The sequence below is a fragment of the Gavia stellata genome, chromosome 14 (genome assembly GCF_030936135.1).
Source record: "Gavia stellata isolate bGavSte3 chromosome 14, bGavSte3.hap2, whole genome shotgun sequence".
NCBI lineage: Eukaryota > Metazoa > Chordata > Aves > Gaviiformes > Gaviidae > Gavia > Gavia stellata.
This window is the reverse complement of record NC_082607.1, coordinates 17,875,186-17,889,069: the sequence shown is the minus strand read 5'-3', so window position 1 is coordinate 17,889,069 and position 13,884 is coordinate 17,875,186. Positions and strand designations below refer to the sequence as shown.

General features: G+C 49.4%; 1 protein-coding gene across 2 annotated transcripts in view; it reads right to left on the bottom strand.

Annotated features, from left to right (window-relative positions):
* Window positions 1-12,182: 12,182 nt before the first annotated feature.
* Window positions 12,183-13,884, bottom strand: part of GRIA3 (glutamate ionotropic receptor AMPA type subunit 3) — a 152,821-nt gene continuing 151,119 nt past the window's right edge. For both annotated transcript variants that reach the window (XM_059824329.1, XM_059824327.1), the window contains exon 15: window positions 12,183-12,428. In XM_059824329.1, the coding sequence (XP_059680312.1) occupies window positions 12,183-12,428 (246 nt within the window). The remainder of the gene's footprint in view (window positions 12,429-13,884) is intronic.

Sequence of the window (13,884 nt, the reverse complement as noted above, 5' to 3'; positions counted from 1 at the left end):
GAGGACCAGTTTCTTGGAGGATGTGTGGGATCTAAGTAGCTTGAAAGGTTTAAAGTGGTGATCTTGATAACAAAGACAGATTTCTTGTAGGTTCAACTTCTCCCAGGACTATAATGTATTCCAGTCTCTATAATGCACTCCTTTAGGCATTACATAAAGGAGTGTGTTCTCATCTTTTGTGATCTCTAACAGGAAAGGATGAGCGTGTTTTTCAAGGTTACACTTCCAGATTGACAAGCAGAAAAGGCAGATTTAGATTGGATATTAAATCGCAGAATCACAGAATCACTAAGGTTGGAAAAGACCTGTAAGATCATCAAGTCCAACCAAAAAAAAAAAAACCAAACCAAAAAACCACCAAAAAAACCCAAACAAACCACACCACACAACAACAACAAGCCACAACCCACCCAACACCACACAGCTCCATGCCCATCAAGCTACATCCCACAATGCCACATCCACACGCTCCTTGAATACCTCCAGGGAGGGTGACTCTACCACCTCCCTGGACAGCCTATTCCAATGTTTCACCACTCTCTCAGTAAAGAACTTTTTCCTGATATCTAGCCTGAACCTCCCCTGGCGCAACTTGAGGCCATTTCCTCTTGTCCTATCACTTGTCACTTGGGAGAAGAGACCAACACCCACCTCTCTGCAACCCCCTTTCAGGTAGTTGTAGAGAGCGATAAGGTCTCCCCTCAGCCTCCTCTTCTTAGGAAGAACTTCTTCACCGAAAGGGTTGTCAGACACTGGAACAGGCTGCCCAGGGCAGGGGTTGAGTCACCATCCCTGGAGGGATTGAAAAGACGTGTAGACATGCTGCTTAGGGACGTGGTTTAGTGGTGGATTTGGCAGTGTTAGGTTTATGGTTGGACTCGATGATCTTAAGGGTCTTTTCCAACCTAAATGATTCTACGAAAATTCATTCTGCCTGTTGGCGCTGCTGCGTTTGTGTCGCTGCCCTCAGCGTGCCGTCCTGGTCTCTGCTGCCTTAATTCTGCTTACCTCTGCTAAGCTCAAGCTCTACAGTTGTAGCAGCAACGATTCCCATAAATGCTTTCTGTTGGCTGTGTCTTCCCAAGAAGAGGTTCATTGATGCTCATCAGTGAAATTGATACAAATCAACTTAAGTTTACACAGGGAGATCAGTCCTTATTGAACAGGCTTGGGAAACAGGGTTTGCTCACGGGCAACTGTGTAAAGTACAACTCTGTCAGAGCAAACTGATGTTTAATGATTGCTCTGAGAAACATGCTTAATAGATTTAAATGCTCAATATTGTTTATGTGAACTTTTAGAATAAAAGTGCACAAGGAAATAAGGCTGACATTAAAAACTTATATCCTATTTTAAAGGGTAAGTTAATTGCTGTATGCTGTGTTTAAACAATGGTGCTTTGCTCTATACGGAGTATCACACCTGTATGGCTTTTTCATGTCCTGCTCTCCCTCTTGTTCCAAAAAAAAGCATATATGAGGAGCCAAAGTTCCTGAGTCATTTCTTTGGTGACAGAAGTCTGTCTGTACATCACCAGCAGATGAAGCTGAGGCAGGCACTGCGGTTTGGCTCGAGCGTGGGTGTTTCTGTGGAGCTCGATTGACGTTTGTTTAGAATTTGCCTATAATTTGCCTATAATGACTATTTTAAAATAGTAAAATGTGTAAGGTACATTTTGTGCTAAACTGTGAGTGTGTATAATGGTATTTGGTCTCATAAGATTTCATCATGAATTAGTTGTTTTAAGTGGTGGTTAAAACACCTGATGGTTCACAAAGTATGTGACAAACAACGGGGAAAATGTTACGCCGACAACATAAAGACCTTTTAAATAACTGCAATGTAACTATTTTTTTTTTCTCCTTCTAGAATTTTGTTTCTCTGTTTAAAAAAAATGTTTAAGGTGCCCTTGTCTGAGCTATTGCCATGCCTGAGAGCGTGATACTGTTGACACTAAAGTAGATGATGGGACTGGGAGGAGATGGCGCATGTGTGCTTAAAATTACTGCCTTATAAGGAGTTGTAACTTGACAGATTTTTAATTGCAGAAGATGATCTTGGCCTACAGGTACTGTCCACAAAGCAAATTAATTTGTTTTATTCCCTGGATTGTTTAGAAAGAGATTTTTTTGCATGGATTCAATGTTAACAAAAGCAAACCTATAGCTAATACAGCATTTGCTGACTATAATGATAAAAACCTAACCTTTTCGTAACAAGTATTAGTACTATTGAACACAGAGGCTTATTTGTCTTTTAAATATTGTGGGGTTTTGGTTTTTTTCTTTTTTTAAAATATAATCTGAAGAAAGGGAACTTGAACCAAAACTTGAGCATCCCTGGTGCTCTGTGAAGGTCAGGCTGTGTCTTCAGTAATGTGGGATTTGGGACAGAGGGGTGTCGTCTTGGTGGCTGTATTTGAAAGTACTGAATATTAAGAAATTGTAGTGCTTATAGACTTGATCAGTAAAACTCTTCTGATTAGCTTTGTCCTTATTAATTAGAAGTTATTTCCGAATGAATCGGAGAAGATTACAAACCCTCATCCCAAAGTGCAAGAAAGACACAGCCAAATTGGGAAGGGAATCAGGCAAGAGTTATCCGGCTAATTAGAGGTGAGGAAGAATTACTAAAAAGGAGAGTAACCAAGCTAAACACTCAGGCACTTCTAATTAACTCATTAGGGCGGTCTGAAAGGAAATACTTCCATCGAGTCACTCTAGTCCTTCGCACGGGAGTGTGAATGAGGTGAGGCTTTGGCCGGCTGAGCCTGCACATGGCAGCCAGCCGGGGCTGCAGCGGGGGCGCGGGGCTGTCACACCGAGATGGGTTTGAGCTGGGCAAAGAAAAAGGTGGCTCTGGGGTCTCTGAATATAGCGTAATCTCCAAACAAAACAGGAGACTAGCTGTCAGCCCAGACACTTGAAGGTGAGTTGAAACAATCATTTACGATTCAGCTTCGAGGAACCGCGTACCTGCCCTGGCAGGAGGGTTCGTCCATCACCCGCGGTGCCCGCTGACGTGGCAGAAGCAGAGTTGCAGGGCTGTGAGCGCCACTGACCCCCTCACCGACCCCATCGACTAAATTTGCGAGGGTTGTGGGGAAGACCGGCCAGGGCCGGCCCGGCTGGCGGGCAGGTGAGCGGGAGGGCAGCCCTGGCAGTGCACCCTGCTGCGCTCCTGGCTCCAGGGAAAACCTGCTACAACGCACCCATTAATTAAGTGCTGTTTCTGGTGTGGCCCGTCTGATGGGATATTCTAATTGCTCTGTGTGATCTGCAGCATCTGTGATAGGTCACAGCTTCAGCTCTTTTATAATAAGCTCTTTTGCCTGAATATGGCAAACTTCCCTTGTTTAAAGGGCAGGGGAATATTAAATAAATACCATTTGTATTTATTTGCCTCAGATCAAACTGTGGCTCTTACATTAATTTTGTAGGGGTTTGGTAATTAGCCCGCTCAGCCCATATTTGGAATTCAAATCCAATATTTGTTGAAAAGCCTCCAACGCTACTGCAATCTGCTCCCCGAGCCCACAGCAAAGGCCTCTCCCTCTCAGAACGCGGCAGCCCCGCGCTGCAAGCTGTCAGGGTGCGCGGGTGGGGGGAGCTGGTCAAAGGGAGAGGGGCTTAAAGGGGTGCAAAACCGGGTGCTGTTGAGCTGGGGGGGGGGGCTGGCGGGGACCCCCCCTTCCTACGGCGTCCTGCGGGGCTCGGGGCTCTTCCAGCCGAGGACGTGTGCTGGGCTGCAGCCGGGTGAGGCTGGGGGGGCCCCCGGGTGAGGCTGGGGGGGCCCTGGGTGGGCCGGGGGGCCCCTGGGTGAGGCTGGGGAGGCCCTGGGTGAGGCTGGAGGGCCCCTGGGTGAGGCTGGGGAGGCCCTGGGTGAGGCTGGAGGGCCCCTGGGTGAGGCTGGGGAGGCCCTGGGTGAGGCTGGAGGGGCCCTGGGTGAGGCTGGAGGGGCCCTGGGTGAGGCTGGAGGGCCCCTGGGTGAGGCTGGGGAGGCCCTGGGTGAGGCTGGAGGGGCCCTGGGTGAGGCTGGAGGGGCCCTGGGTGAGGCTGGAGGGCCCCTGGGTGAGGCTGGGGAGGCCCTGGGTGAGGCTGGAGGGGCCCTGGGTGAGGCTGGGGAGGCCCTGGGTGAGGCCGGGGGGGCCCTGGGTGAGGCCGGGGGGGCCCTGGGTGAGGCTGGGGAGGCCCAGGGCGGGCCGGGGGGGGCCCTCGGCTCCCGGCGGGACCCGCAGCGGGCCCTGCGGCCTGCCGGGCGGGGGGCTGAGGCTGAGGCGGGCGGGGGAGAGCAGCGCTGCCCCCGGCGCCGGCCGCTGCATGTCAGTGTTGCTCCGAAGAACGGCAGCGCGCAGAGGGCCGCGTCCCGCAGCTGAAGCCCCCCGCGCTTCCCAGCGGGTGTTCCTGTGCTGGAAGTAGATGGGCGTCCTTAAAACTCGTCGCTACGCTCCCACGGCGCCTCCCGGCTGCGGGCAAACGCGCTGCGGGGCTCTGGGGGGCGCAGAGGGGGGAGGTTTACACCACGCGTGGAGCCGGCCAGGCCCAGACCCCCCCCGCCCCGGCCCGTGGCTTCCGGGCCTTATCCCCCCTCCCTCGCTGTCCGCCCTGCCCCGCTCTGTCTCTGCAGCGGGGGCCAAACCCCTGTGCCCCCCCGCGCCTGTGCCTTGTCCCTCGGGCCGCCCCGCGGCCGGGGCCGGGCAGGGGCACCGCTCCCGCTCTCCCGCCCGGGCTGCAGCCCCGCTTTCACAGCCCTCTCATCACTTCCTGCTGGTACCGCATACATTTCCCTGCTCGCTACGGCGTATCAGGCATCTGCCATGGGCTCATTAATTGGTCAATTACGTTATTTATATGCTGAACGTTATCTAAAGCACCAGCCATTACCAGCACCGTGGCTGTGGGTTGTGGTGTGCATTTTTTATAGGCTTTATGTGCCTTACCCTCTCCTCGCCACCACGGCCGGGGTGCCTGCAGGGACCCCTGCCAACCCTCTGTGGGCCAGTCACCAGCTCAGCCCCCTTCCTCGGCCCTGCGGTGCCTGGGCACGTCCCCACGCCGAGAGCGCAGTGCTGTCCCCACCTCCCATGTTTCCCGGCCCTTCCTCAGAGCCGTCTCCCTTTGGCTTCACCTCTTTTTTCTACTGCTGCCTTCAGCTCCTCGCTGCTTCTTTCACTGAAGTACGAAAGACCTGAAACGGCCACAAAATGGATGATGGGAGACTCCCCTGTAACTGTCTGCTGGGGCAGGCCAGGTGCCACCGCTCAGCCTGGTTCCGATCCTCGTCTGCTGCTACAAATTGGCTCTGAGCTCACCTTTAGCGTCAGTTCTGCCTGCTTGCTGGGAGATGTCAGCAGCCTCTTCACCAGCTGGAGATGATGCGCTGCTGGAAGGCCTCGGCTCCGCTCTCCCTCCGCCCCGTGCGCCATCGCCTCTCATGGTGCCTTCCCTGCTCCTCCTGCCCTCGCAAGTTGCCGCAGAGCGGGATCTTCTCCTCCTCTTGCTCTTCTGTAAGATGTCCTGTCATCCTAAAATGCCATAGCCAGCATAAATAATTTAGGGCTAACACTTCAATGTTAGAAACCACAATAAATAAATATGTGGTGTGCGCACGAAGGTTTCATTATCCTGCCCTTCGTGTCAGCCCGTGGAGGCACTGCCACCCAGCACATCAGTCTGCCCTGCCACGGCGTGCAGCAAAACCGGCGATGCCAGCACTTCCAGTGAGCTTTATCAACTGCACCAGGCAGCAGATAGCAGTGGAAAGCCTGGTAGCTGGGAAGTGGCAGAACTTTTGCTGTTATGCTGGCTGCAAGGTGTGTATGGCAGCTCCTTTGCTTGGACGTCTCTCTGGGTAGCGGCACCATGTCCGGCTGCTCCTCGCCTCGTGGGGCAGCTGCTGCCGATGCCTGTGCCTGCACCCAGGGGAAGCTGGAAAGCACTTCTGTTGATGCTGTTGCAGCGATGCTGCCACGTTACAAACCAGTCTCAGTAATTCCTCTGTTGATGACTGATGAAATAAAGACAAGAAAGCCCGAGCACAGAGCCAGAGCAGGGCTGGGGGGTTTGGGGGTAAGATTTTAGCCAAACCTGCCTCCCCAAGGGGCACCACACAGGAGGGGGGTCCCACCGTGATGGTGGGGCTCCAGCCTGGGGCTCCTGGGTTGGGTGAGGTGTGGCAGCGGCTGCCCTGACCCCGCTGGTGTTAGCCCACGGTGTAACGCCAGCCTGGGCCTTTCCCGCAGCCCCGGTGCTGCGGGGGCACAGAGCGCAGCTCAGCGGCGTGCCGGGGTGCGGGCGCTGCTGCTGCTGTGGGCACTGCCCTCCCCGATACCAATTTTAGATGTATTATATTCTGAGTTAATATTACTTTGAAATTCATAATATCCATGAAAATATTATCTCTGTACTTAAATCCTTTAGTTTAATTGAATAGAGCTATCATTATCCAGAGCTTGTTTATGTATTGCTGCCTGCAAAATAGAGTCAATTTTCCAGACTGAGATGATGAATATGAGCACCAAAGAAATTTTGTAATTTAATTTTAATAACCATGACTTATTATTATTTTAATAACCATAAATAATATTTTTTTTTTTTAAATGTTGCAGTGCTTTGCACAAAGCCTTGGAAGGAAAACTATGCCATAATAATACAGTGGGGGTTATGTTACAGCTTATTATTATTTATTTCATTTTGTTGTCAGATGTGCTCTTTGCTGCGAGGAGGAGCTGCTATGGGTTTGGGTTTTTTAAGTCTGAACTTGAACACTGTTGGGGTCCTTTTGCTCCCACTGATGGCTCTGGAAACTGGATGAATTATTCAGAATTTTTCCTTATACTGTTCCCCCAAAAAGTCTAGAGGCAAAGTCACTTTGGGGGGTGTTAGAGCACTGCGTTCCCGGGCTGTTGGATTAGCCCTGCTGCCTTCAGCGCAGTGTATGTTGCAAAGTCCAGGTTTTGGCCCAACATACCCCATCCTGCAGCCCAGGGAGGCTCCGGGGCCCTGCCAGCCCCAGCCTGACCCAGGACAGCAGGACCGGCTCCTGTGCCTTGTCTTCGTGGCCATGGCCCTGTGGTCCTCATGGCCATGGCCCCGCGTGGGGCTGTCCCCACCCCGCCCCAGCCGGCTGGGCTTTCCCAGCTCACTGGGTGCAGCCGTGCCGCTTCGCCCCAGCCCTAATTGCCTTGTTCAGCCTGATGCATATTTATTAGCAAAACTTAAACACCAGTTTTGCTCGGCTCTGGTGCTCGGTGTGACCCTGGCGGGGCAGCACCGCACCGGCTGCTCAGGCAGGGCCAGGGGTGGCTATCAGTCTGGCATTGCCCTTTCGCTCACACCCAGCTCGGTGCTGGGGCTCAGCAGGCAAATTAAGCCCTGCTCGCAGCGGCGCATTTTGGCAGGTACACGGGGAAGGGAGCATCGCTCACCCCCCTGGCCGGTGCGGGGCTGCGTGCAGCCGTCAGGCAGTGGGGAGCGGATCAAGACGGCCCTCTAGAAAAACACAACCCGCCCATGCTGGCCTGGATGTTAAGCGTGAAATGAAGGCTAAAGGACTGTACAATGTTTTTTTTTTCATGCCTCCCTGCAGTTAATGTGCGGGTGCTTTCCATACACATAGGCTCGTTTCAGCGTGGGCTCCCCATGGCCAAGGTGGGGGAGGCACGCGTCCCTGCCGCCCGTGCGGGACGGGCTGGCCCCCGGAGCCCAGCGGCTTCTCACCCCAAAACCAACCTGAAACCAGCCTTGTAGGATGGTTTAGGGTCAAATAATTGCTGTTTATGGCTCTTACTTAGGCCTTGCTTATTCCTGAGCTTATTTTGCTGTTGCTGAAGACTTGGCTGAAGACACACAGGTGAGCTCAGCCCGTGTCCCACCTCTGCGCTCACGTACAACAAGCACGGATGGCTGGCGGCAGCTCCGCAGGAGCGGGGCCGGGCTCAGCAGCCCCACAGCCAGGACCCACCGCCGGGCACCCCACGCATGTTTTTTTCCCCGAACCCAGAGGCACCACCGCGGGGGCACTCCAGACAGCTCATCTGGTTGGGTTTCAGGGTGGGCTTTGGCCAGCAGGTACCAAAGCGGTCGCTCAGGTCCCACGCACGCCTGCTCTGCAGCGGCGCTACCTGCCTAGGACCTTCACTGTTGGATTTTTCTTTTTCGGGAGATGATCTTTACATCCCCAGCCAGCCGAGGGAAGTCTTGCGCTGCCCCAGCTCAGCACCCAGCAGGCGCCGGGCGCTGGCAGGGGAGCGTCACCCATGGTGGTCCCCGGAAGGAGCCCAGTGGGAGCTGGTTTCTGATGGGGACCACCAGGCTGGTTGGGCCAGGGGTACCCCCGGAGGGGCTGTCCCAGCCGGGGTGTGATTTGGGTGCGCACTGGCTGTTTAATACCAGGATTACTTCGTACAGTTCATAGTTCATGGTGACTTGGAAGAACCAAGCTGTGGCCGAGATCAATGAATTAAGAATCGGGATTAGCTGCAATGTTGGGTGAAGATTTTTTTTTTTTTTAAAAGCGTTGTTGAAGATGTGGGAACTGCAGGAAAATACAGCTGTATAGTCAACATTTGAGGAATTTATTTACCCACGTTGCTGCCCACCCCAGGGGCTCAGCAGAGCCCCTCTCCCCGGCCACAGCCCCGGGGGCTCTCCCCTGCCCCTTCCCCCCTCCCCGCAGGGTGCCCTCCGGACCCTGCCAAAATCAACCGGCTTCACTCAGCAAGAAAAAAAATCAGTTTGTTTGCAGGGTACCAAAACAGAAATAGGCATTTCCCAGCAGCGTCCTCAGTTCAGCGTTGTGGGCGAAGCATTGGTGGCACCTCCGGGCACTGCCCAGCCCCAAACGAAGTACCTGTGGGGCATCCCAAATAGCGAGGGCCAGGCTTGCCTGGCCAAAGGGACATCAGCAGGTAGGCACTCTCTCTCCTCCGGTGAAAAGATCAGCGGGCTCTTTATTTTTTTTTTTCTTTACAGTTTTATTTACAAAATGTATTAAAACTCTTTGTACAACACCTCATTAAAATGAGGCTCAGTAATTGATGCCCACACATGCAGTTTATGCTTTTACAGCCATTAGTTTGCTTGGCAATATTTCTGCTCACTGAAGTGCAGTTTCAACGACCAAAAATAGGAACTTAAATTACAAAAAAAAAAAAAAAAAAAAAAGAGGGAAAAAAAAAAGACAAGAAAAAGGAAAGATCCCCAAAATCCCCCAAAGCAAAACAAATGAAAAAAATATACTGAAACAAATCATCGTGAGACTACTGCCGAACTTCTGATAGCTTGAAGTTGGTAGCCAGAATTGGTAAGCACTCAACACGCTTTGTTTTAGATTTACATGCAAGTTTAAAAAATATCGAACCATTTACCAAACTCCCTTCACTGGTGTGAAGCCTCCACTCTTAAAAATTGATTTGATAAACATACATCTTTTATACAGCTTTTAAGAAAAATGTTTGTTTTAAATACAACTCATAACCGCACAGCTTTAGCTCGCCCTTGCTGGGGACGTGATCGCGTTCAGAAGTTGAAAAAAACCCACAGTTTCATGGAAAGAAAAAACAAAACAACATTTGTTTTCAATATCTTGTTAAAAACTCGAACAATAAATTATTCTCCTATGAGCTTTTAAAATGATTTTATATTACATTTTGTTGGAAATACTTATTTTTAACAAGACTTTCCCCATATAATCGTTTTCTTTTTTTTTAAATCCTATTAAAAGTTCAAATCTATCATCAGCAAACTAAATGCCTAAGGGTCAGACTGGTTTAAATGAGTTTCTTTTTCATTGTATGTTACTGATGAAATAAAACTCTATAGTAAACTACAGAAAATACATATTGTCGATTAGAGGTAATTAGTATGCAGATATTCCATTGAATATTTCCCATGTGATTGACAATATGTTTAAAGGTTTTTTTTTTTGTCTTTTGCTTTTTTTTTTTTTTTGAAGATGAAGTTAAGTAGTTTCCAGGCAGAGGTTCAAGGCTGAAACGCTGCTGCTGTCTAAGATGTTGGATGTGAGTAATAGTGAGCCCATACCTGTAGCAGTGTCGGCTGGAGCGCGGCGTCCTCTGTACAGAGAGGGCAAGGACAGGAGCATCCTCTCACCGGTAGCCATGAAACAAGAGTTGGCAAGAGCTGATATAATATAACAGTACTAGCAGGAGTCGTGTTAGATCGCTTAATATTACCCTGGAACTGCAGCTCTAATTTGAGTTACTATCCTCTTTCCTTACTTCTGTTTTACAACGACCGTAACCGAGAAGCATTAGCTGAGCACAGTGCTAGTTGTGAGAGAACTGGGGTGAAGCGGAAGCAGGCCTGGGAAAAACTAACCTGCGCTTCTCTTGCTTCATTGCTTGATATTAAACAGTGAATTAAAACGCAAATGCACAGCAAGAAAAGAGATATATGGTCTGAACCTAAACAGCAAGTAGCTTTTCTTGTTTTTAAAAGCCACCCGGTGTCATTTTAATAAAGCACCTGTAGGTATGCCTGATGATAGAAACAAAAAAAGGAATGCAGTATTTTCTGCCCGCACTTTAGCTACCTTGTCAAGAAATTAATTTACTGATCTGGAAGCAAGACATGCAGTTCCACAGATTACTTTCGTTTGGATTTACAGATTCACAGTCATTGACCTTAACTGGTTTGAATGCACAGGTTCTTTTCTTCAGGTGTTACACCTTTTACTGCTATACAGAATTGCTCAAATTAGCTGGAGAGTTTAAAGTGGCTCGGAAAAAAAAAATAAAAATCACACCACCGGTAAGTAAATACTGAAACGTCTTGACATTGGCTCATAGAAGCAGTGACAGGCCAGTCCGTGTTCGCACGCAGCAGATTTCTGAGGCTTTGTGTCAGGAGGAGTTTCATAATTTGATACGATTGGGGTGGCTGATGAAACCGGCTGCGGTTTGCTTTCAGGACACAAGTTCATTTACTGTGCAGTGGTATCAAAGAATGGCTTTTGTTGCACTGATTTTTTTACAAGAATTTTTTTTCACATACTAATATCTTGTTACCAGTCCTTTCCTTTTCTTTTTCTCTTCTCTCTCTTTTTCTCTTTTATTTCTTTCTCTTTTCTCTTTCCTTTTCTCTTTTCTTTTTTCCTTTTTTCTTTTTTCTTTTCTTTTCTTTTCTTTTTTCTTTTCTTTTTTCTTTTCCTTTTTTCTCTTTTCTTTTCTTTTCTTTTCTTTTCTTTTCTTTTCTTTTCTTTTCTTTTCTTTTCTTTTCTTTTCTTTTCTTTTCCTTTTCTTTTCTTCTTTTCTCTTTTTTCCTTCTTTTATTTTTCTTTTCTTTTTTGTTTCTTTTCTTTTTTCTTTTTATTTTTCATTTTTCTTTTTCTTCTTTCAAGCAAAGCAAGAATATTTCGGTGATGGTTTGCATTGTTGTGAGTCTCAGAGTCTTCCATAAGGCACTGAAGGAAAAAATATCAGTTTTTCCTATTAAAAGTACATTGCACCATCATCAATGCGTGTCATGCCTGACACCTTGGAGAGAGTACGACTGGCTCAGGTGGTCCGAATCCGTGAAGTAGCCACATTCTCTGCTGCTTCTCCTCTTGCGTGCTGTCAAGGCGAGGATCTATAATAAAACCAGAAAGATTTCATCACTGCCCGGCAGCGAGGGGCAGGGAAGCTCAGCCTGGGGAGAGGCCCAGCCTGCGGGCGATGGGCTAACCAGGCTTTTCCAGAGCCGTTTTTCAGCCATTCGACTCTGCTTTTCATGCTTTAGAAATCATCGTTTCTAGCACAGAATTTTTTGGTCTATTGTAGATTTTTCTGAGACTTCCTAAAAGCACTTACCTGACCTGACTAGAGCTTAAAAAATAAAGGGGAAGAGCTCACTAGCAAGAGAGATGCGAATTCTGATCACAGTAATTTTTAAAGCAGTTAACAAAATACTTTGATACGTACTGAACTAGCACAATGCTGGAGAGAGGAGTTACTCACTTCAGCATGAAGCCAGCTATCCCTGTTTGTAATACAGGATGGTACCAAGCTTACTTCTGTTCAGGGAAGCAACTTAAATCACTTCTACTCTGCGACTGCCACCAGACGATGTTTCCAAACCCCTTTTGCAGCAGTCCACTGATGCACACAAGAGAGTATCACACACAGCTTAAAGAAAAAAGAAAACCCAGAGGCTTTTAGTTCCCGGCCCGTAGCCGTACCCCTAGATTTTCACACTTTCTGTGCCGTACACGTTGTAGCCTTCTCTGTACGTAGCGTAATTCTGGGTGTTGGTGGCGGGAGCAGGTTTGAAGTTCTGCGTGTTCTTGGTGAGTTTCATTCGCTTGGACTCGGCCCGAGACTTGTAGCAGAACTCGATCAGTGCCACCATCATGGCCAGCCCGAGGCCTCCGACAAGGATATAGAAAACCCCGGCAACGTTGCTCAGGCTCAGAGCGCTCGTCTTGTCCTAAGAGAAACGAGCCACGCCGTTAGCTTTGCTGTGAGGAGCAGAGAGACAGACAGACAACAGGCTACTTTGCACTTCGTCCTAGCTGGAATAACTACACTCATGGCGTTTAGTGCCCCACTCACGGATCGGTGCTGTCCCCCCCGTCCCCGGCAGCCCGGGGCTGCGCAGCAGTGACTGCTCTGTCTCCCAGCCTTTGGCGGGTGAAACCCTGGCTGACTCCACGGCGATGAGATTTTTTTTTGGCCGCTGACTTCCCCAGGCCTTCGGCATCCCAGAGCAAACCTGTCTATGGCCGAGCATCTCTGGTGGCAAAGGCACCTTGGGAAAGCTCTGACAGGGAAAGCAGTGGCTGCGTAAAACAGCGGGTTTTACAGAAGGCTGTTCTAAAACCAGAAAAAGAAAAACCCAAACCTCTACACACTTGGTTTCGGTGAATGTAGATAAAACTATTGAGATGCTGCTAAACTTATCTACCTTTTTTCCAACAGCTGGGAAGAAAAAAACATCCTAGGAAGATGGTCAGTTACTTTAAGGTCAAGCAGCAGAGCCCTAAGCTAAACTAGCACCTTCGGTGACTGAGGGAGAGTGAGTTACTGAATAAAACCAGTCATTGTAACACAAAAAATGCTGGCCAGGGTTTCCCTTCCTTCAATACATGTCAGATGGGGGGAGAAGGCTTGCGTTTTTAAAACCAGGATTCTGTAATCGGATTAAACAGAGCTGCAACCCTTTTGCTGCTGCGCGGGCCGGCGGGCTGGGTGCGGGAATGGATGGCGGCAGGCACGGCCCCGGGCCGGGGGCAGATGCCAGAGCGACCTGCAGCAAGGGGCTGTGCCCGGGGAAGACGCTGGCGGAGCTCGGGCTATGAGTATCTCCAGGGACAGCAAAACTTGCATAGAGTCATTCACAGGCAGTTTGGACAGATGCGGTTGGAGCAGCCTGCCATTTAAACTGGAGGTATTACTCATTTACACCTCTTTTCAATTACAGTTTCCTCCTGCAGCTGCTGTGCATTCAGATGTCCCATGATCCCAAATTTATCTCCCACACCAGCTACAGGGTTCTGCCCTAAGCAACTTCAAGTCCAGCTGAAATCAATGAATTTTTATTATTGGCTTTGATGGAACTTGAAATTGTCCTCCGACACTGAGAGGGTGCTTCCAAATTATAGTTTTCTGTTTGAATGATTATAGAGAGCACTTCCAAAGGCACCAGGGGAGCTGGGCATTCGACTGTGACCGATTTCAGCTGGAGCTGGATTTCTCCTCCTCTTGGTGCCTTTGAAAATGTCCTTTGCTCCAACAAGCCCAGCACTTCTACTGTGGTTTTCTCCTCAATGACTCTATAAGCATTAAAAAAAAGCCCAAACCCTCTGTGTTTTCTTTTAACTGAATGGCGTAAATAAATATTTCCTACAATTTAAGTGTGCAGCTACCGGGTTGATCCCCCTGAC